Source organism: Anthonomus grandis, chromosome 16 (assembly GCF_022605725.1).
Source record: "Anthonomus grandis grandis chromosome 16, icAntGran1.3, whole genome shotgun sequence".
Taxonomy (NCBI): domain Eukaryota; kingdom Metazoa; phylum Arthropoda; class Insecta; order Coleoptera; family Curculionidae; genus Anthonomus; species Anthonomus grandis.
In genome coordinates this window covers 17,667,544-17,692,852 of record NC_065561.1, presented here as the reverse complement: position 1 = coordinate 17,692,852, position 25,309 = coordinate 17,667,544, and the positions used below count along the sequence as shown (strand labels likewise).

Genomic DNA, 25,309 nt, shown 5'->3' with positions numbered 1-25,309 from the left:
TAATATATACATATTGCCAGTATCAGTTATGTGTAGTTATAAACCTAATCATAGTAATTGATTTTTCTTACAATAATTTCCATTGTGTGCTGTGTTTTTTTTCAAATGACCGAATGTATCCTTGAGCCTTGTAACCCATCGTACCATTCGGTCAATAAATTAAGAAATTACGTGTCTAATGTACCCGTCAAATCTGAGAGGTTTTTTGCACACAACGCAATTTTCAACGCTGTATGTTTAATAGGCAAGTTTTATTTCATTTGGTTTTCCTATCATTCTACTCTTATTAAACATTCAAATGACAATTAATGTGTGGTAAATCGGTAAATGTATTTATCTAAGTTACCTTAATTTTACCATATTACAGCAATCCTAAATCTGTGAAATAAAAATTACTAAATATAGATTCAGCATTTTGACTTATTTTTGTTGCAAGAAACTCTAATTTTTGTTTGTGTTCTCCATTTTATGTGTAAATATTTGGTTCTTTTGTCACCATTTTATGCATAAATATGTAATAATTAAGAAATTTATGATGTACTCTTTAAAAAAACAATAGATCTCACCTACACCATGTTATGGCGTTTAAGAATAACCCCTACAATACTTAAATCTAACTTTCTATCAGCTTTCACCCCCTGCAACATCGCTAATATTGGAAATAATTAATTTTGCTTATTGGCATGGTACTTTGCATGAATTGAATTCAATATGAGGTTCCACTGATGTAGCCTTTAAGGAATTAACTATAGGTTTTCTGATCTAAAGCTAATGGTCAATACAAGATGAAAGAAAAGTAAGTTATTACTAAGCAATGCTATGAATTTTATCCTGATGTGAAGGTTTCAGGTAGGTGAGCCTTGACTTTTCTTTTCCTTACTCTTGATTATTAAAACTCAACTTGGTTTAAACCCATTGATTGAATTCTATTACAAATGGGTAAAAATGAAAACAGTATAACTAGATAATTCTATCTTGTGGTTGCATTCAGATTGGATATCCACCTTTTTTGATTCTTCTAGGTCCAATCTTGAACTGTTCCATGTAAACTCAATTATTCATGTCAGTATACGAATAAGTATTAAAAGCAATACAGATTAATTATAATTGTTGTCTTGTATCATAGCAGTGGCAACTCTCAGTGTATTCTGAACTTTTCCAAGTTGCCCTTTATGTATTGAGAGATTACTAGGTTAATAAGGAGACCATTATTATGTTCCGTTAATAGAGTTCAAGAGGAAGATCATTAATATTTATGTGTATTAGAATTGAACCAAGAGCAGACAATCATTGCTCCTACAAAAGACTGAGATAATGTAGCTTAGCTTGCTAAGGCACCTTCTAAGTGTTTTATTTTTACTTTACAGCAATGACATTCAATTTTTAAAAAATTCCGTAGTATATTAACATAAAGTGATACAAAGGATAAGATAAAGTTATAAGACAAGGTACACTTTTGGATACTTAAAAGATAATAAGATTATACGCCTGAGAGCCTCCGTGTAGTGCTATAGGTAGACAGTAATTATTCATTTATCTACCAGTTTTGGTTCGTTTATTGATTTGGTTTCTTAGATTTGTTTTGGCATTATTGACATTGCTATGAATGATTCAGAGTAAGTTTTTTTTTAATCTCATTATTCTTCTTGGTTTTAGAGAGCATTATATCAAGTAACATTGATTAATAATTTTAGCATTAAACTATTATTGTTGAGTGAGTTTCCAAACTTGTTGTTTTCTCTAAATTTCCTCCTTTTTTAAGTATTAAAATAATTTTTTCAAATACCCCAGGATTTGCTCAGAAATTGTTGTTTTTGCATACATCTTGACTGTCACCTCTTTGACCTTTTTTCAAATTCCTTAATTTAGGAGAATCTTATACGTCACGTCAAATTAGTAACCATTTATCTTATCTATTAATATTTTTTTTGTTATGTCTAAAGATTAATTGTATAAAGTACCATTAAAGATAATTTTTCAATAAAAATGCTTTCGTGGTCGTAATCTATAGTATTATGTAGGGCTCAAAGGTTACAAGCTATACATAATGGTATTCAAACAGGATGATACCTAATTACTTTTTTTTACTCACAAGCGAGGAACGTTATTAAAGTAATCTATGAAAAAGTGGCTCATAAATTATAAGAGTTTGTAAACAAGTTTACCAGTCTGGAATTAGTTACTAACGTCAATCTCAACGATGTTATTATAATTAGTCTGGTAAGCATTCCACTATAGGATTCGGCACTCGTCTTTATTCTGAATTATGGATCTGAATAAATGTTGCCAAAGAACTAGCGAAATATTTAGGCGGTGCTGAAATCCAGGGTGGAATGCTGAGATTGTTGATGAAGGTCTTGTAAATGTATATTTTTTTAAATTGTTGGCATTTTTTCGTAGCTCTATTACGAATGTATATTTATTTACAATCAAACAAAAATGGTGGTAGGGTAGTCAAGATATAAAGAAGCACTCACATCCACGTTTTAAATTTAATATTTATTTATAAACCATTTAAAAAAAACAAACAAATGAAAACAATGCAAAACGATCATAACCTCAAAAATCATTTTTTTATGTGACGAGATCCAGCTTATTCTGCTATACGATTCGGCACCGTACTGAGGTCATTGTTTGGCGCCAACCAATGAGAATAAAGGCGTTGCCGAATCCTATAGCGGAATGTGTAAATTCGTCCGATAGCACTCCAAAAATCAATAAATTCCCTTGATTTAAATAAAGACCAATCAGAAAACCTACGACCTAGACGTAAAGGTTCAAGTATCCTAAAGAATAAGATAAAAAAAAATTATCACTTCTAGACGAGCTTATAAAATGGGTTGATAACCTTTGATCTACGTCTCGTTTAGAATATTTTTCTAGCCCGTGTCATTTATATAATCCGTGAAGGTCATACATAGTAATAAAGAAGTCGGCATATTAAGAAAAGACTTACTGGAAATTACTGGATCTCTGACTGATCTAGAACTGATAAGATGATATAATATTTATATAAAATGCGTTGATAACGTTCAGTGCGTGTCATTTATAGAATGCGTGAAATTCCGTTAATATTAAAAACTTTGGACCTATTTAATAGTCTCAAATAATAGAACTAGATGGAGGTCAACCTCATTCGATGTTATTGTTAATTAACGTACTTAACTAGGAGTTCCGATAATTGAAATAATTTGACTTTCTTGAGATGTCAAATATTTATGAATAAACACATAGGGCCTCGGTTTCTTATGCAGGGACGTAGTCCAGGGTCTTGCATTTTTTTGAACTTTTATTTTAAGGCACCCTGTATGAGATTTAGCAAGGAATTTGAACTTTGTTGCATAGCAAAAATCAGTTTTTAAGTTAGGTTATGTTGCATCAATCAGCAATGCTTAGGGATCAAAATGCCCTTTTTAATAAGGTATTACTTAACCCTATTCCAATTTTCATGAAGTTATGTTTTATGGGTAAAAATTTGGGGCATAAACATATTTATGTTAATTTAAAAAAACCTTCCTGCTATAGGGACTTTAGGCAATTAAATGATTTTGTAGATTAACCTTTCCGAGGATTAAACGTAAATATTTGCTTCCTTAAAATAGCACAATATTATCAAAATCCCCACAATTTGCTACTAATTTAATACACCATGTAATTTACTATTATATAAATCTATAGTTAAAATACGACATTGACCTTACATGACCAAAAATATCCACTTATTAGCATCAAAAGTTCACATTTCAAACGTCACATTGATGATCTGAAAACGTCAAATTATATGTAGCGACCCCGTATTTACGATTAGTGGGTAATTTATAGTGGCCTTGGAAAATAGGAAAAATTCACATTTGCAAGAAAAAAAAGTAAAAGGCATGCAAAGTTGTACTTTGCCAGAGAATGACATACAGAAATTATTAATATAATTAATTTTTATTGTATAATTTCTGTTAAGAGTACCAAGCGCATTTTTCAATCAATATCGAGTTTTCTATTTACAGGTGCATAGGATATACAGGCGCGTATATACAAGCATGGAACATAAAAAAGGAAGTCGTTATCTTCAAAGATGAATCAATCAATACCTTCACGGTGTCGAATTTAATCCAGAAAAAAACCGTCTATAAATTACAAAATAATTCACTTAAATCGACGATGATTCGGGCTTAAAATAGGGTCCATAGTACGGGAAATCGAATCGAGGGGATCCACATAGCTGACAGATAAACACTCCTCGATCGATTTGAGATCAGTTAGTCCAAAATCAGATTCAGGAGGTGTTTTCAACTTAAAGGGTGCATACAAGAAGGAAAGGAAAGAAAAACTTATTTCAGTCCCTGACTTTGAGATGGCAATATTTAAAATGGCCTCTACTTTCTCAGAATCAACGTGTAAATGTGACCCAGTTACTAAAGTTACACTTATTTATGTTCAACGTCCAACTTCAGTTCATTGAAGATTTCACGTTTATTTGCTGTCATTTTGACAAATATCAGCCACAGATATTTCAAAGTGTATTGGAGTTTAAGACCATGAATTAAAATCTTAGATACCTAAGCAATGCGAAAATCATGCAAAACGCTTAAATCAAACAGATAATTTATTAAAGTGTGCCAGTTTTAATCAATATATACATAGTGCGAAGATAATTAGTGAGACATTTACCCGTTTCAGTGTTGCTGATGCCAGTAACAGTAGTTGAAATATGTAAAATGTCATGAAGGCTAAAAAATAAATTGTTATATAGACGATATTCCAAATAGAACTAATCATAGTTAGTAAGTGAACAGATGGAATTAGCTGCCTTTACTTATGGTGTATTCTTGATAAGTTGAAGCTATCACTGATGAAAGCTTCGTACAGAAAAGACGATCCTGAAGACCTAGAGATGTTACATTAGGACCGAACAATATACTAATATTGTGTACTTGAGAATTGCCCCAAATGCCTGGAAAAAGCACTTTATTAACTGGAAGAAAAATTCTTACTGTCATTTGAACTGTAGCTTTCATAAGATAATTAAATAAGTAAGTAGTGCCTCCTGTGAGTTGACAGAATGCACTAAACTACCTGCAAGAAATAAAGAAAATTCTGCTGACAGTTAAACTGGATCCTTGCAAGTTAGATTGCACTTAAAGGCTCTTGCTGTCTAGTTCCTCCTACAGGCAAGTGGGACAGGGGACGGTTAGTGACATCTATAAGTATTAATATGGTAAATAATGCAGATGAGACAAACAATAGGGGATCAAAAATTAATGAAATAAAGACAAACATTTTTAGATTTACTGTGATCTTCATATTTTACAGCTTAAATATTACAAACAAAAGGCATTAGGTTAGCTTACTGAACACAAGGCCAGTAACGCATGTTCTGTATAAACCTGGACTTTTTTTTATTGATCCCTGAACCCAAAAAAATACAGAATCAAAAAATTTTAAGGAAATTAGAACCAGACATTAGCAAAGCCCAATTTGGGTTCAGAATTGCAATGAGAACAAGAGAAGTCTTGTTTGCCTTCAAAGTACAGTTTTTACGTACAACAAAGCATCTGATAATAAAGTTCGCCAGAACCAACTTATTCAATTTTGCTGCTAATTATTTCCTACCAACCAACCAGTCATCATATTTGCACCATTAATTTATATTAGAGAGGAAAATGGATATACGAAATCTTATAATCTCTCGTCTTACGAAAAAACCATACATAACATAATATCAATGTACTTGGCTAAAAATATAATAAAATTAACATCACTCTTGTGAGACATCATCTGTCATACTTGCCAATGTACCTTAACACTGTGGTCCTTTAATCAATAGCCAAGCACTAGTAGTTAGTATATATAGACCATCACTACTCTTCGAGTTAGAGCATTAACTTAGACGTTTACTGTTACACTATTGTCAGCCTAAGAACATCCATTCTGTTAGGTTTTACTTCTCTATGACTAAGAAAATATATACTCTCGTTTCTTGCAGTTCTAAGTCTTAAAGATGAATAAAATATGAAGTTGCCTCTCACGCATAACACTTCAAAACTTCACTGTCACTCTTGTCAATTGTCATGCTCGATGACAAGTGGTTTTTTGATATTAAGGCACAATTTTTAGATCTTCCAAGAAATGTTTGGTTTATAGTCTTAAATTTGTATTTGAATTAGTATGTTAAAACTAATGTTTAGATGTTAGAGAGCACTGTAGAAAATAATAAGGGGAGTAAAGTTTAATGGAATACTCATTAACAATACTCGGTTTACAGAGCTTGGTTGATCTTACCTTAAATATCAAAAAGATCAAATTTATTACCATTACAAAATCAGTGTGACTTATGGATCAACGGAGAACTAGTAGAGAAAGTCAGTAAGTAGGAATAACTGTCAATGAAGATAATGAGTACATTGAGAAAATTAAATCAACAATTGTACAAGACAGAACCATACTTAACAGGATGAGAAATGTGTTATGCAGTAGACATCTTAACTTACAAAAATTAGAGTCAGATGGAATGCTGGGCATTAAAGGATATAAGCGATCGACTGGAGACATTTGATGTGGTAATATAGAAGGAACTTAATGGAGGGAAAGAACCAGAGGAAAAAATCACATTTCCTGCTTAAATAACATGAGAAAATGGCCCGTTTGAGTTATTTGACTGCCTGGACCCGTCATATAAATACCTTGGCAAACAAGTTGAATTTAGTTCTATTTCTTGTAAGTTCCAAACATATTTTGCAAATTATCTTTTAGAGAGGTGATACAAGTTGCTGCGAGAATGCACTTGAGGAGTATCGACTGTTTATGGCATCTATATTTATACATGATTTTTTGCACATAAATACAACACTCGAAGTAATTGGTAATTTTAATTGTTTGCTTTTAAATTTTTTTCATCGTCAAGGCAAATATAGATTCTAGTGAATAGGTGCGATGAATTAGACTGTAAAAATCACTTAAATTGTGTAATCGAGAGCATGGTATATAGGGCCTTTCTGATATTATTTCTGAAAATCTCAACATAAGTTAGAAAGAAAAAACCCTTTAGATCCACATAAAATATCCTGTAATGAATACAGATATACGAAATTTGAATTGGTACTCTTAATAATGCTTCAGTACATTTAGATGCACCTGCAGAGTTTAATAAAACCATTGTCGATCTAAAAAATAAGTAATTTCTTATCTCTCAAGTGTTCATCGCGGATATTTCGAATATTGAGGATCCGCTTTGTTCACTTTTCTTATCTATACCAGTGGCCGAGAAATTTATCCTATAGACGACGGACCAGTTTGTACACTTCAATCATTCGCGTTCGCGATCGCGTGTCTCGTTGATGCCTTGATCTTGGTTGTTTCTCTTTTATTTGTGATTTTGTTTTTTCACATTGTCACTTTTGGCCCACTTTTATGTTTGTGCTGTTTTAATTCTCTCTGTTTTTTATTTTTCGATTTTTTTTTTCCGGTAATTGTGCGCTGGTTTGTATACTGGAGGACACATCGCCTTAAACATGTATATTGGAGGGTACGTATAGCAACTGTTTCTATATACAACATTATGAAATATATATTTTATAATGTATGAATTCCGTAGATTTTTAAACAATAACCACTTCATACAGTAAAGCGTCAATGATATCTTATTATTAATTTTTTTTGAAGATTACGACACCTGCAAGTAATAATTCAATAATCGTAATAAGAAAATTCATAAGAGGGAAATTGTTCTTGAAATTAGAAATTTTGAATTGTATTATATTAATTGTTACTCAACCCAACTTGTTTCGAACATAGTAGAGATGTTCATCATCAGGTGGTCAAAATTAACCATCCATTAAGATTCAAACAGCAATGCCTATCCAACTTAAATTATCATTCAGTGCTCGAGTTCACAATAACATTTTGTCAATTATTTAATTATGAACTGTAAAATTAAGCCATCTTAGCATTTTGGCATTCTGTCATTAAATTCGGTACCCAGGAAAATATTAAATAAATCAGTTTTTATTAAAAAATATTCTTTATACATATCAGTGTACAGTTTAGGCAAGTAAGCTGGAGGGTGCTGTGACTGTCGGATGATTAGTTACTTATTATATTGGGTATTACGTCACTTATAGCAAAATTCAACTTAGAAATTAGTCTCTTACACGCTCAAAAATTGAAAAGAAGAAAATAGATTTATGAACTGAAACCTGTAATGATACCGTTCGATATACTCAATTTAATTTAAGTGCAATAAGTTTTAAATACAATAATTTACTTGAGGTATAATAGATTTTTTATATGCCTAGGAGCTGAGGTTCAATCTATTAATCTCTGAGCTGGTTTCTCCTTTTCAATGTCCTACCTAACTTTGTTATGAATATTAAAATTAAAAAACGATAGAAGCAACAAAAAGACATACTTTTTAAAAAATACCTTAATTTGAACCAACGTTTCGCTAGTTATATCTACTACCGTTATCAAGGTAATTAAAGTAAAATTAAATTAAATTAAAAATAAAATATACTTATCATGTAAATTTTCAGCAATGTAGTTTCATCAAAATTTCTTCCTTCAAAGTACATTTTTATATGATTTGACGGTTTATTAATATTATTTTATCGGTTTATTATTTTATTGTTGGATGATTGTCTCAGATTTAACTTCTATTGGGGGTTGTTTCACGGTATACGTTTTAAGTACGTCCTCGTAGTTATTAAATTAATTATTAAAACATTCTTATCGTTTTGACATTGTGTCATTGAATTCGGCACCCAAGAAAACTTTTAATAATTCAGTTTTTAAAAAATGAGCTTTATTGGAGAGAACTTATAGACATCTATAATAACTATATTTGAGGGGGTCAGTGGAAAAGTGGTATAAGTAACATTGACATGATTTTGACTAATCTAAGGTCAAAGTTAATGGCTAATAGTAAAATCCTAGTAAAAGTAAATCCAAAAATGGTTACGTATATCTATTTAAAAAATTCTAATGTTTTCTGGACTTATATATCCAGGTTTTAAAAATATTGTATTTTTCTAAAAAACTTAGTTTTTCTCACTTGATGATTTGGGGTAAAAGAAGTATAAGTGACATAAAAGATACTTTATTTAAACATTCTGAAACAAAGAAGTGAAAAAAAAAGTATAATGAATACAGTTTGTCTTATCTAGTCTTCATCAGATTCTAAAATAATCCTGTCACTTTCATCTACTATATCTTCGTCGCTGTCACGTCGCTCTTCTGTACTGCCAGCACCTGCTTTGGTTTTATTTTTGGTGCCTCATTATACAAGGGGCAAAGTTTTTGTGCCGATGGTCTTCCTTTGCTTCTTAGGGCCCAATCTGCTTCATAAAATTCAATTATTGCACTTAGACTGTCTTTAAATTTCATTGTAAATGGTTGATCTTTTTCAAGTCTTATCCATTTAATTTGTCTCCAGGCAATCTTCCTTTTTTCTTTGTCATTGTCATGCGAACAATGGTAGTTATACCTTCAAGCTCTGAAAAGCAGAAAAAGTCATTTGTGTTACAGAGAATTTCTCGCAACTCTCTTTAATGGCTTCATTCCATTCAGTAGGTACATATACGTACTGAACGTGGCGCTTGTGCTTCTCAATTAATGCAAAGTCTTCATATAAGTGTGCCCCGGCTTTAAGAATTTATGTATGGTCCACAGATTGTATGTCAAAATTTTGAACAACGTACATCCAAAATTTTAATACGTTCTTATTCTTATTTTGGCCCGAGTCACTGAAGGCTATAATATTTTTTGTCGTCTTTGGCAGTTGCTTAACAAACTTCAATAAACAAGACGCAACCTCGGAAGATCCTCTACAAGCGATGCTTTCGTCCCAAGTATACATAATAACCTTAAGGTCGTGGACAACAAAATTGTAAGTCCATAGAGTTCTCAGGTAATATACTTTATTCGTCGTTAAACGAGGAGTTGGTATTGTTTTTTGAAGGTTGAAGCAAATGGCCACAGTTTCACCTGCAGACTCTTGAGCAAGCTTCTTCGCCCGTCTTTTTTCTTCCTGTGCTTTCTCTGATTTCCGTTGATGAACGTCTTTTTCTATTTGTACCTTCCTTCTCTGTTCCTCATCTCCAGATTTCAGTAAAATATCAAAACTGTCGCATTTATTGCATGTATCAGTGTGCGGTTGAGGAAATGAGAGATTAAATTCCGTGTTAAATCTCACGATAAAGCCACTCTTTAACAGGACGTTTCCTTGTTCTTCAGAAAACTGCAAATAGCATTTGTAAATTTTTTTGACTTTTAGCTAAGAAGGCAGGTATTTTTTATTGGTGTTATCATTTCTACAATAGTGACTTGTATATCTTGGAAATCGGTTAATATGATCTTTGACCAGATCGCGGTCTTCGTCTAAAATTCTACTAGTATTTAGCGCCTTTCCTCTTCCATCAAGTATGACAAACCCGACATCTGTCTTTTTGTTAACAACTCGTGAGTATCTTCCGTTACTTATTTTTAACGTTTTTAAAAAAAGAAATCCTTGCAAACCCTTTGATTCTTCAAGGTCCCACTAACAGATTTCAACTTATGGGATATTGCATTAGTTTTCTTTCTCAGGGGAGTTTCAATTTTAATGCAAGACGAGATAAATGCAGTCTGTAAATCCCAATTACCCAGTTCCCAAAAACCGTGCGTCTACTTCAGAGATGTTATTACACTTGTATCGACAATAGTGGACAAAGTAAGTAAAATTTTTAGCACCTTTGGGCTGATTCCGATGTCCCACGTATGCTTTGCCGCTATTCCGCAACTTTTTTCGCACTTGCTTCTTATGGCCTTCTGGCCTTCTAACTCTCTTCTTTCCTTTATTTTTTATACCTTCAATAGTTTGTGTGGCTCAGTGCTGTCAATGGCAAATCGTCACTGTCCTCAGAACCTCCATCGCTTGAATCATTACCAGGAAAATATGTTTTGTCAGCATCACAATCGTCAAACTCTGAAAAATCTGAAAGTAAAGTTAGAAATTAATAGGTTTATTTTACGATTTTAAATTCGGATCTGTCTACTGTTACGGATAAATCCCTGGGATTCGAACCCATCGAATTTTTAGAATGCAAGTCTAACATTTTACCCAAGACACCGTTTCACTTCAAACGAGGTTCCAGGCAAACAAAGTTTTTAAACCGCATACAGTCATTTCCTTTAAATTTAGAACTTCGAACTTTACCTTCAACACTTGGACCTTGTCGGTTTCTTAATACTGATAATGGCAAATCGTCACTGTCTTGAGTATTCCCATTGTTAGATTTTCTATCAGGAAAATTTGTTTTGGAAGTACCGGGCTCGTTGAAAATCGAAAACTCTAAAAGTAAGGTTAGAAATAAATTTCGGCAATTTAAATTTTTACACGAACATATTGTGATGGTTATAAATAAGTTAATAAAACAAACTTACTATTCTCCATTTTAGTAGAAAATACCAAGATTATTATTTGAAAGTCACTGGCAAAACACTAGAACGAATTCAAATATGCAAGCACTGTTTACTAATTTACTAAATAGAAAAATGCTATAAGTGCACTTGTACTACTTTTTCCCAAACGAAAAGACCGTTTAAGAGTTGAGCTTCAGCTACTAATTCATACATGGCGCTAGAATGTTGAAATAGAACTTGTACCATTTTTCTCCTAAACAGATATACCCTTTAACTATACAGTAGTGCACTTATCTCCAATTATGGAAAAACGTTACTTATACCACTTTTCCTGGCGTATCCTATGACAATTCTAGGCAGTGGGTTTAGTGATAAACAGAACCAAAGAGGACTTAGGGAATCTCCCTTGAAAGATTTATTTATTGTACTCGTTACAAACACCAACTAGGGTAATTAGAAGGAATGGAATCGAAAACATATGTAATAAAATTAATAAGATACCTAATTAAAATAGTTCAGGGAAGATAAAAAAATACCAAAAGTAAACCTAACCTAAGTTGCTACAAATTCTTAATCAAATCATTCTTGGTCATGTTAACTAAGAATGTTGATTTGCCTCAGGATATATTTACAAATCAACATAGAGATATCAACCTGGATATATAACAAGAAATTTGTGAATAAATAACTCTTGTTGATTACTTCAATTTTACAAGCTTCTATATGACACCATAAATGGATATCAATGATTTTGTTTAATGTAAAGGTCTCTCAAAAATCACTTTTGAACTTTCTCAATGTGATATGGATTTGGAATGGAGATTTGGAAAGCATATTCCAAATGCGGTCTCACTATAGTATTATAAAGTCTAATAGTTGAGTCACTTTTAAAGATTCCTAATAAGGAACTCCAGATGTTTATATGCTTTGTTGGCTATAGAAATATAGTGCGAGTTGAACCTCATAGTCTGCAAGTCCTTGATCTCACTAACTCGATGTAAAGTAGTACCATCAATGTTGTAATCAAACTCAATAATATCGTGTTGCCTAGAAAATGTTATGATGTTATATATATAAGTTACTTCCCTGTGGTACACCTGAAGTGGCAGTATACTTGTCTGAATCAGATGTTCCAATATTTAGCATTAGAATCCAATCAGTTTAATAAGATTTAAGGAAAGGAAAAGTGGATAAGATTTCTCAAAAACGATAGCACTTTGCTAAACAGATTAGTCAATATTACACAGGATGCAAATAATGAGTCTTGTTAGGGCACTATTAGTTGATTTCAGTAAGGCTTTTGACACTTTAAAGCACTTCTAGGTGATGCTTGTTCTATTGGCACAATATACTATAGAAGTATTTTCGCTATTGCATCACTCGTTTCGAAATTCCGCAGTTAATATGTGTTTCTGCTTAAGGGCTCCTTCAGGGCAAGGCAACCAGAAAACCAACGGGAAAAATATATTAAAGGACCATTGAAATGCTTTTAATGGATTAACGACATATTAATTTGTCAAATTAACCAGTTTCCTTATTAGCAGGTGAATGTATTTATAATCTCAAAGAAAGTCTAGGTCTGGGTTGTATTTGTTTATTAAGTCAAACATGATTCAGTTATCAATTCGTGAAAAGGTCGTGTTGATTGCACCCGACGCGACGGCTTAATAATGATCCAAATAAAGGTAGTAACTGATACTACATAATCCCTTTAGCCACTTTATGACTTTTCTAATTCGTGGCTTTAATAACTTAATCTGAGGTAGAGATAACGAAGAAAGCACTCGAAAATAGCCTTCGGCATTGTGATATTATCTCGTTGCCCCTGGTCATTTATTTAATTAAAGTATTTTCCGCCTAAAAAAACAGGTTGTTGTGTAACCGGCAAAAATTGCTTAGAAATTTCGGAATTCATTAGGTATGAATAATGTAACGGACATCATTAATTACATCTTATTACGAAAATATACGTCATGCATAATATATAATTTAAATGTGATCTATGGGGTCAACGTATGTAATTCTTGCATGGAGGGTATATAAAAAGAATTAAGTGCACTTAAATGTCTTATCAGTCCAGTTAAAGGTCGAAGTCTATAAAAAGCACTGGTGTATTTAAGTTGCTTATTGTTTTTTTTTAAATTATTATCTAAATTACCCAAAGTGTTTAAATCCTTTTTTTGTCCAAGTGATATATGAGCAGTACAAATAATAATGCAAGGTGTCAATCTGACATCATAAAAGTGGCCACGTATTTTTTAGTTTGAAATTGGACCACTAGTGACCGTAATTAAAGGGCCAATAATTCAATTCAAATTTTCTCCCGAAAATGTCTTAACGTACCTTTTTTTTTTAAATATAATTAGAAACCCTGGAATATATTATTTTCCAGGTCATTTTGGTCAAATACTCATTGGCATACCGATATTTATAAAGTAAAGAGAAGGTAGTGAAAGTAATTACAATTTAAATGGCTATATAACTTTTAAAAGACTCATCCGATTTTATTTAATTTGGTCTTGTTTAAGAGTGAAATGCAAGTACTTTTAAACATTGCATCTTCTAGCACGTGAAAGTTTTTAGTAAAATTAGTAGGAGGCGTCATTTGGTTTAAAAACTGGGGCACGGTCTAATTCTCATGGCAGAATCAAAAATTAAATTAAATTTACTAGAAAAACCTGAAAACCGAAGTCGGCTATCTCTTTTAATTTTCGAATTATTATCGAAATATCAATTTTTGACGCTTAATACGGGCATGTCACTTGGCATTCATAATTATTATGTTTCTTTTGTTTATTTGTCATTAACTTATCATAATTTTAAACTATCAATCATTTTAAATTATGTAAAATGAATCTATAGATAATTTAATTAGAACATCATAACGTTATTTTATCCCATATGAAGGGTTTTATCGATTCTTATATATATACAGTGCTTTTTTTTAATGTCCCCTCCCTCTTTATTTTTTGAACGGATCCATTGAAAATATTGAAACTTGAGGTAATGTAATTGATGAGTGAATACTATGTTTTAAAATAAAATTGACAAATGAAAATTTCAAGATGGCTGCTGGGCGCCATCTTGGAAAAAAAATTAAATGGAAAGGATGGTCTTGTGGCACATCATTTTGAAGCTCCTGACGAGTACTTTATAACCCTCAAATATAATTTCAACCTACTACAAAATGGTGGTACATTTAATAATTACCTGAATACATTAACATTTAACTTTATATGTATATCGAATAAATACATTGCGTTCAACTGATAAGATGCTGGAAATGGTTGCCTTGAACTTCAGTCGGTCTAAAATTTCACAGCGAACGTTTTCAAATACACTAACATCGATATTTCTACAAATATTCGTTATTGTCTGTCGTAAATCCAATACTGAAACAGGTTCAGTTTCGTACACCTTTTGCTTCAAATAGCCCCATAAAAAAAAGTCTAGAGGTGTGAAATCTGGCAGGCGAGCTGGCCATTCTACAGGTCCTCGATGGCTATTTGAAGCAAAAGTCGTACGAAACTGAACCTGCTTCAGTATTGGATTTACGATAGACAACAACGAATATTTGTAGAAATATCGATGTTACGTTCGTTGTGAAATTTTGGACCGACTGTAGGTAAAGATATTGAAATTATATTTTAGGCCTTTAAAGTAGTGGTTAGGAGTGCCACAAGACCATCCTTTCCATTTAATTTTTTTTTCCAAGATGGCGCCCATCTTGAAATTTTCATCTGTTAATTTTGCTTTAAGACATACTATTCACTCATCAATTGCATTACCTCAAATTTCAATATTTTGAATTGATCCGTTCAAAAAATAAAGAGAAGGGGGAGGGACATTAAAGAAAAGCACTGTATAAAAACGTAATTTATTCATTTTATTCCCTATTTGTTCTTCTTTTTCTTAAGTACCTGAAAGAAAATATTGATGATTGAATTGAATTGAATTGAATTGAATTAAATTGTCGAAACAGTGGGCTGCCAAGGCAGTTACCTTATAGAAACTGATAAGGCTCTCTGGTCTGAAGGACTTAAAGTCGCCCGGTACACTGAAAGTGTTACCCAAGTATTTGAACCTGGCGCGCGTGAGTGCTGGGCACTCCCCGACTACATGGTCAACGGTTTCATCCTCCTCACGGCACCATCGGCATTCCGTTCCGGGTTGTCCGCAATACCGATAGTATGGAGATGGCTTCTTAAGTGCCAGTGACCGGTTAAAAGACCTGTCACTAACCGAATTTCGCGTCTATTTAGGCGTAGTAGATTTTTGGTGGGACAGGCAGAGGGCCCACCTGTATTAAGAATTATTGATTCTTTTACAGACAGCTTATTAATTTCATCCTGCATTGCTTCTTATTCTTTAAAGGAATTTTTCTGAATTTTTTATACGCAATTAAGTTACTATAGACTTCAGCTCTTCACGTCTTTTCCCCTCGGGACCTTAACTGCCTGGAAGAAATTATTAATTATTCTTAATAAGTGCAAAGCCTTTATCTTATACCAATACCAACCATGTTTTTTCAAAAATTCATCATCATCAATTTTAAGCAAATTTTCAATAAGTCCCTAAACCAGTATCATAAATTAATTATCCATGCCAGTGATTCGGGAAGAGTTGGCACGCGTCAACTCTCCATAGACTACTTGGCTGTTTCTCTTTTGCTATGTGCGAAACAAGAATGGAAATATATAACGGAGTGACATAGTAGCGGAACGTCCGAACTGGTCTGCATTTTTTTTGTTATATTTTGTTTTTTTAGAAAAGGGTAAAAAAATTAATTTCAGTTTGATGTGTGGATCATAGCTGATCTATTTCGGACCCAGGCATTAATTTTTTTTTTCGTTTTTCAAGCTTCTGATGTAATTTTTACACCTTCTAGGAATTTAATTTTTTTGCTTTTTTTCCAGAATTTTCACGTAATTTTTAGGCGCCTTCCAGGCTTTAGAGGTGGTTTATTCTAAGTTTTCAAAGACATTTTTTCAATTCTTCCTGGTTTTTGACGTAATATTTGATGTTTTCCAAAAATTTGTTTGGATTTGTTTTTCTCATTAATTTTACTACTTAAAATGCAACATTTTTTCGATATAATTTTCAATTCTTTCCTGATATTGGATTTTTTTTTGATTTTATGGTGGATTTGATACGATTTTTTGTCAAAATTTTAAACGTTATTTTTCCCAGGAATTAAAAAAAAGGAATTCTCATTCTTCATCTAATTCTTATGACTCAAATTAAAAATAAAATTTGTTTTTATATACTTACATTAGATCTAGATTTTAACACAATCGCGGACAATGCCAACGTAAAAGTCGTCAAAAAAAACTCACCTCCTTTTTTTGCGTAGTTCAATTCATTGTGGTAAAAATTTAAAGAAATATTGAAAGATAAGTCGATTTTGTTTGTGTTTTTTTTTCTCTATAAATAGAAGACGGTTATGAACTAGGTCTGTCTGGTGACACAGACCTCCTATCACCGTCACAATAAAAAAAGGAGGAAAAAATTATTAATTTCAACACAATAATGAACATAAACCCGTTTATTGGCCTAATTAAAAACAGATCTAAATAAAAAAACAAAAAAATAACATTTTAAAATTCTTTGCTAAATGAAACTAAATAAGCACAAAATTCTTTGGTAAAGTATAAAACATTACATAAAAAAGGAACCCCTATAGCAAGCACCAATAATACTGCATGGTACGAAAGCGACGTAACAAAGCGAGCATCCCATCGCTGCACTTTTCTCTGTTTACTGGGACACACTTGATTCACCGCCATAAGAATAACATGTAATTTGGGCAAGCTTTAGCCGTCCTAGCAAAAATTTAAAAATCACTGTCATAGCCGGTCTGTCACAATACGCATGACGGCTGTAGCAGGGCTGTCCGCGAACGTGTTATTAATAATAATATTAGACACTGCAATATTTTCAAAATTTGTTTGACATTTATTTTTATGCAGTGATAAAAACACTTTTTGATTCAAATAATGATAAAACAGCGACCTTCAAGTTGACATATATTTAACATTGGTTAAAAGCAGGAAGTAAAACCTGGACTGGAATACCGCTTTGGAATACCTTCAAATACTTCATTTTTAGAGGGTGTTTAGTTGGGATCCAGGAAAGGAATGATGTGTTACAGCTTGACTAAAGGGCAATTGATATCCAAGAACTTACAAACCTATTTCTGATATTTTTCTCATTTTAACGCATTAAAAAAAACATTTTCGTTTTAATAACATTTTAGGACAAATAGAATATTTTTCTGGAGTATATATTTCATTAGTGTTTATTATCTAAGTACCTTTATAAATATATTGAATATCTAGTTAATTGTTGTAACGTAAAATCAGCTGTTAATAATTACTTAATAATATGATACTTGCCTAATTTTTGCCCTATTAAATAAACTCGAAAAATGAAACCATTCAGGACTTTAGTACCGAAAAATGTTTTATGGCTATTGACCCTTTCTTATGCTGCTATGCAATAGGAATGGGTTTTATTAAATTTAATTTATTTTCCGATTCAGCTAACAAAATTATTGAAAGAAGTCATCCATATTCTCAAAGAGACCCTGATATAAATAAATCAAAGAAGAACAACACAAAGTCTCTGGCCTAGGCCTGATGATGCTCTGAATAGAGCGAAACACGTGTAGCTTTAAGTAAATGTTGTGAGACCGTGACTTTGTGTTTTTCATTGTTTTTCGTCTGTTACAAAGTCTCTGTCTCAAAAAAAAAAATTGATTGAGACCGAGACTTTGAGTTGTTCTCCTTTGATTTAACAGAATTATACCTTACTATTTAAATTTTTGTGGAAAAATCAAAGTAACAGTTTTTAATTAAAATGCCAATTTTACTAAAAACTTTCACATACTACTGGATACCACATTTAAAAGTACTGTCATTTCACTTTGAAACAAGAATAAATTGAACAAAATCGGATGATGAGTCTTTTAAAAGTTAGAGCCATTTAAACAATTACACTTCACTTACTACCTTATCCTACTTCATGAAGGTCTTTGATCAAAATAATAAAAATATTTTAAGGTTTCTAATTATGTTACAAAAATGGTACCTTAAGGTGAAATTTTCCGGAAAAATTTGAATTGAATTATTGGCCTTTAAAATCCACCCCCTAGTGGATGTATATCAGGATGAGGGAGTGCAGCCTTATTTCCTGATAAAAAAACAAATTGAATTTATCCTTAAATACTTTACTCTTCGACGTCCTTTCATGCAATTCCCGTGACTTTAGTACCTAATTATTGATTGCCTTCATACTAAATAATAATTGAAATCTATGTTATTTTCAGGAATATGGACGGAGTGGGTTTCACACTGGCCCTGGGCGCCCTAAGGGCGCTCTCCTTCGTCTACGACCTCCTCACATTCCCCGTCTACGTGCTCCTCCAGCGACCTTGGCAACAGCGTCAGAAAACTCGCAAAATTAAGGTCAGGATCTTTTGATGGTTGATTGAGAGAGAGCGCATGCGGTCGCATGGATACCGAATCGCGCACATCTTTTTTTTTTTTTGTTTGTTTGTTAGTGTGTGATTGGTTGACACCAACTTAATAAATATATCTGATCCATTGAAAAAGAAATGACCACTACTAGGTGGCCGCTGTTGGTTACCTTGACAAATTTCGGTGGTGCCAATTGTATCAAAAGAATTAAAGTTCTTGGTAGGTTATGTTCAGTGTTGCCAATGTAGCGGAATAATTGGGCGGTAACTTAGCGGTTTATCAAATAGCGCAGCCACGTCATCATAATTGGCGAATCCCATTATCTCTAGCTTGGAAACTAAAAATGACTGGGGAATCCCAGAATGGAATGGAGAATTGAATAGGTTGTTGATATTGCTTTTGATTTGATTTTTGTTAAGTATGTAAGGTGAGTTAGATTAATCTGTGTATAACTAATGGAAGATTTAATTTCGATCTGTAAACTAAGTAGGGAATGAAAAAAATCATTAGTACATAGCTTCATTTAGATGTGCCGTATTTATGGTCTTATACATGTAATAACTTAAGCCTCGTTTGTTAAGTAGTTAGAAAGAAAAAGAGGGAGATAAAGACTAATTTCTTTCAGACAGTTGGCATAATTAAAAAAGACGAAGAAGAACAAAAGACTGAGAAAATAACTGGACTGCCTGTAAAAGAAAAATTATTAGTCCAGGCAATTGAGGTCATGACGGAGAAAGACAAGAACTCTCTGGGTGCCTGTAATAACTCAGCCGATGTCTGTAAAAGATTCGTCCATTTGTTCCAAGTACTTAAAAAGGAAGAAGAAGACATGCAGGATAAAACTAATGAAATGTCTGTTAAAAAAAAATCTATAACTTCATCCAGGCAGTTGAGGTTATGAAGGTGAAAGGCAGTAGCAGTAGCCCCATAAAAAAAAGTCCAGAGGTGTAAGATCGGGCGACCTGGCTGGCCACTCGGTAGGCCCTCAACGACCAATCCATCGATTAGGGTAAGTATTAATCAAATATTCTCTAACATTTCTGCTAAAGTGAGGCGGTGCCCCACCTTGGTGAAAAACTGTTTCCAACTTAAATTCAGGAGAATTGTCTTCAATAATCTCGAGGATCAGTAGTGTTACTGCGTTTTCCAACATGTTTAAGGTCCCCTATCAGATTTTGGTCTAAAAAGAGAAAAGAACTGTGGATTGAAGTAACTCAACTGCCTGTAAAAAATTCGTTAATTTCTTCCACCAATTTAAAGAAGAAGAAAAGAGAAAGAAGAAAAAGACATTAGGATTAAATTAATGAACCAATAATTCCTAATAATTCTTATCAATAATTTCTTTCAGGAACTTAAAGACGAAGAACAAGAGAACAAGACATGTAGGAAAAAATTAAACTGTCTGAACTTTTTCTGTAAGAAACGTTCTGTCACGCGGTTGAGTTATGAAGGAGAAAGACAAGAAGAACTGAGGCCTGTAGTAACTTAACTGCCTATAGTCGAGATTCGTTAATTTCTTCTAAGCACTTAAAAAAGAAAACGAAAAAGAAGAAGTGGGATACTGGAAATGAATGATTCTCCTGTAAAAGAATAATTAATGATTTCTTCCAGGCAGTTGAGGTCCCGAGGGAAAAAGACAAAAAGAGCTGAAGTCTTAACTGCCTATAAAGAATTCAGAAAAATTCCGATAAAGAATAAGAAGAAATGAAGGATGAAATTAATAAGCTATCCGTACTTAAAAAAGAAGAACAAATATGGAATAAAATTTATAAATTAAGTTTAAAAGTAGAATCAATAATCTCTTCCAGGCAGTTGAGGTCTTGATGGAGAAAAACAAAAAAAAACTGTAATTTGTTGTAACTTATTTCAAATATAATTACCAATATATATGATGTTTTAAATTTCCTACTACTGTTGTATAAATAGGTACATATCTATGAGTCTTCGACTTTTTTATTTTATCACTATCCATATTTTATTACTCAGGTCTTTTTTATTTTATAAGGGTAATGATACCTTGATACCAAGTAACTATACACAAATCTGTACATATACAAAATGTGGATGCTTAAAAAGTTCCACCTGCCAAATATTCTTTTTTTATTTATATAACGTAATTTAATAACTTGAAGATGAAGAGTTCTGAAAACTGGTTAGCAGATTTTGACGGAATTAAGACCTAAATAACAGCGGAGAAGTAGATTGGGCTATTGGCAACACTGGTTATGATTACAAAAACAAAATAGATAAGATACTATACTTTTGTTTTTTGTGTTAGATCTGAGATTTTTCTTGTACTTAAGAATTTCATTAAAGTTCACAAAGAAGGTAATCCTCACTTAAAACGAGACAAAGTTTCAATTAAATTCGGATAGATGCATGCGTGCATAAATTATGTGTTTTATTGTTGTCATACACTTGAATTCTTACGAATCTTGATTTAAATTTTTGCTTGTGTTTACTGTTTGTGAAACTAAATAAACTAATACTAAAAAAATTTAATTCTTCTAAAAATTTGACATCAATTTTTATAGCTTCCCTTCTGACATCAAGTTTATTAGAGACCTCTAAAAAAAAACGCTAAAATAAGGTGACGTCATTACCTTTATTTAATACATCTTTTGTTGGCAACCCTAAAAATGTTCAGAGTGACCAACATCAAAAGGACGCAACCACTATAAAAATGGCGGCCACGAGGCAGCGGTTATTTCTGGTCATGGCGGCCATTTGTATTAGCAATGCAGGTATATTTATTAACTTGGTGTTGTTTGATGAATGCGTCAAGGGCTTGTTAAGCTGATGATAATACGTCCGTCCAATGCCAAAACCGCGAATGTAGAAATTTGTAGTTTTGAGAAAACCCCCATGAGTGCTGATGTATAATTAGAATGGGTCACTGTTCGAATTAAAAATTAAATTTATATTGACTTTATTTATTTTCTTTAAGAGAGCCCTTTCGTTATTTTGGCATATAGGCGAAAAATTGAAAATTTGCACATTCGTGGTTTTGGCATTGAGGGGACGAATAGTCCTAAGGTTAGAACCTGAAATCACCACTAACCAAAACTCTTTTACGCTAATTAGTTTTAAAACGCTTGCTAGTTTTAATAGTCTCCTGAAGATGCTAAGGTCGTTAGTGAAACACGTCTCTAAAATAAAATAAAGAGTTTTGGTTGTAGGATGTGGTGAGCTGGCTCATAACTAAACTTTTCAGTGATCATTTAAAGTTATTGAACGAGTCTTTAATGGATAGTCAGTCGTTCATATCATTGGAGTGAAGTTGATACTTTCTTTACGACATATTGTTCATGTGTGTAACGAATACATTTGTTTGTGTGCTTTTGATGCTTGCTTTCTTAATGCTTATTACTAACTGAGGTTTTTTAATACGTTAATCGTATCGAATTAATTTTTGACTCCTAGCCCAAGCAACACACGATAGTTAAATAAACGTTTATTTTTGGTTTACACCAGATGTACATTTTTGGTTGAACCTCAACCAGAATCACCTATTATTTAAAGAACATTTTTTCTCAGGCAATTTTTTTCTGCAAAAAACCCGTTTTTCATCAACCCTACCCTTACCCCCCCCCACCCACCCCACACAACTTACCAGTAAGAAATTATTTTCCAAAATCATTGTTTTCCAAAATAATACGCATGAATAACAGCTGGTTTCGTCGTTAATATCTAATAACACAGTTTGTTAATTTAAATTTAATATAATTATACATACAGTATCGGACAAAAATAGAGCGACGATAATTTTTTTTTTTTTATTAAAAAAGCAAAAACGCAAGTAGAATTAAAACTCAATAAAACAAATACACTCATTAATAAACATATATTTATTACATAACATACCAAAATTCTTCCGTATAAACAAGATCATAAAAAGAAAAAGAAAAGTAAAATATTTCTATACGACAAAAATTAAGCGACGCTTACAATAAAAATAAAAGAAAACATTATCAGATTGCGCCCTTAATATTTAGTCCACAAGTCTTTATTTGCGATTACCTGGCGGCACCTTTGAGGCATGGAAGAAATTAAATTATCAATTATATCTTGATCAATATTTTTCCATATATTTTTAATTTCTTCCAAAATGTACTCTTTGTTTTTATAGGTTTTACTTCTAAGTTGGCTATCCACAATTTCCCACAGGTTTTCGATCGGGTTAAGATCGGGCGATTGGGCTGGCCATTTAAGAATGGCTATTTTATTTCCATTAAACCATTCTTTTATACATTTTGCTGTATGTTTTGGATCATTGTCGTGTTGGAAAACAAAACGTTGTGGCATATTCCATTCCGCATAAGGTAGCATGACATTTTCAAGGATATATTTATACTTAAACCTATATCCATAATGCCCTCAATTTGGTAAATTGGTCCCATTTTATAGCCAGAGAAACAACCCCACACTAACACGAGTAACACGTTGCCACCTCCATGTTTTACAGTACCTTGGACATACAACATATTGAACACCATCACTTTTATACAAATTAAACTTTGACTCATCACTAAAAAGTACTTTTTTCCATTGCTCTGGTGTCCAGTGAGCATGTTGTTCTGCAAACAGAAGACGTGCTTTAATATTCTTCTTACTAAGAAGCGTTTTTTTGGCAGGTTTGCATGCTTTTAAGCCTGCTTCAACTAGTCTGCGCGGTATCGTTCGAGAGGAAACATTAGAGCTTCCAGCTTCAGCCAGAATTTGCTTTGCTGACAGAAAAGGATTTGCCTGGGAGATCCTTTTAATTTTTCTATCCAGTTTTTTTGAAGTTTTTCTCGGTCTACCCGTCTGTTTTCGGTTAACTACTTTTCCTCTAATTCGATAGTTCTAAATGGTTCTCGACACAACAGATTTTGAAACCCTTAGTTCTTGTTTTATTACGTATTGTGGTGTTCCCATCTTATACGATGCAATAATTCTTTCTTTTGAGATCAATAGAAAAACTTTTACCACAAGGCATTTTTAAACAAAATATAGATTTGATACCGACCAAAAAGGATGTTTATCTACTAATGGTATGAACAATATCGATCAAGTCGCTTTTTGTCCAATACTGTATATTCTCACTTATAATTTTCTTAGAAAGCATTTTTTTCTCATTCAATTATTTTCTGCAAAAAAAACATTTTTCCTTAACCCTTCCCTTACCCCCCCGCCCACCCCACACAACTTACCAGTAAGAAATTATTTTCAAAAATCATTGTTTTCCCTAATAATATGCACGAATAACAGCTGGTTTCGTCGTTAATATCTAATAACACAGTTTGTTTATTAAAATTTCATAAAATTATACATATATATGTATATTAATAAATATTTGATACAAAAACAGTGCTATTAGATTGGATCTTGTGGACAAAAAACAGTGATTTTTCAAAGGAATTTCTTACTGGTCAAATGCTTGGGGTGGGTGGGGATTGGTAAGGGTTGTTTTGATAAAAAACAATGTTTCTGCAGAAAATTTATATGCAATATTCAATTTAATAACACTGTTTATTTAGATTTGATATAATTTTATATATAAATATTTAATATAAAAACAGCGTTACTAGATTGGATAATATGGACGAAAAACAGTGATTTTTCAGAAGAATTTCATAAAATATTTGAAATCTAGTAATCGGGTTTAAAAACTAGATATGTCAATCCGGTGTAATTTTTTTTAAATGCCGTAATTTTCTCCCATTTGTAAACAGAATCGTATATTCTTACCAATAATTTTCTTAAAAAGCATTTTTTTCTCATGCAATTATTTTCTGCAAAAAAAAACGTTTTTCATTAACCCTAACCTTACCCCCCCACCCACCCCACACAACTTACCAGTTAGAAATTATTTTCAAAAACTATTGTTTTCCAAAATAATACGCATGAATAACATCGGGTTTCGTCGTTAATATCGAATAACGCAGTTTGATAGTTTAAATTTAATATAATTATACATAATATATATGTGTATTAATAAATATTTAATACAAAATCAGTGCAATACAAAATCGAGTTTAAAAACTAGATATGTAAACCCCGTGTCAATTTTTTTAAATGACGAAATTTTCTCCCTTTTATAAACTAAGCAATCGTTGAATAAATATATATTTAACGATAATAATATATGATGTGTTGCTTGGGGTGTCTCTTATTATGTTTTCTTACGTTTCAAATGGTTTTGGAATTTTTTAAGATATCTCCCAAACCCAACTTTGCATGAACTTTTTTATTTAAATTAAGCCAGTAACACGCTGTATACTCTATATAATTAGCGTGTCATCCAGCAAGGCGTTAATAAAGCGTGCACAGCAAAAAAGCGCGGTGAAAGGGCGAAACAAATAAAACGTAATGGTCTGTAGCACTCCAATTAATGGTCCGATCCCATTCGACAAATGAATGAAGCAAACGTTATTAATTATTATAATATTGATTGTATA

General features: G+C 32.4%; 1 protein-coding gene across 6 annotated transcripts in view; it reads left to right on the top strand.

Moving 5' to 3' along the window:
• Positions 1 to 25,309, top strand: part of LOC126745976 (long-chain-fatty-acid--CoA ligase 4) — a 58,867-nt gene that overhangs the window by 843 nt on the left and 32,715 nt on the right. The window contains exons 1-2 of one of the 6 annotated variants that reach the window (XM_050454033.1): positions 1,474 to 1,616; positions 18,719 to 18,857. In XM_050454033.1, the coding sequence (XP_050309990.1) occupies positions 1,603 to 1,616; positions 18,719 to 18,857 (153 nt within the window). In that variant the 5' untranslated portion in view covers positions 1,474 to 1,602. Of the gene's footprint in view, positions 1 to 1,473; positions 1,617 to 7,232; positions 7,520 to 18,718; positions 18,858 to 25,309 lie in introns of those variants that run through there. The other 5 variants (XM_050454032.1, XM_050454036.1, XM_050454035.1 and 2 more) reach the window with 5 other exon arrangements.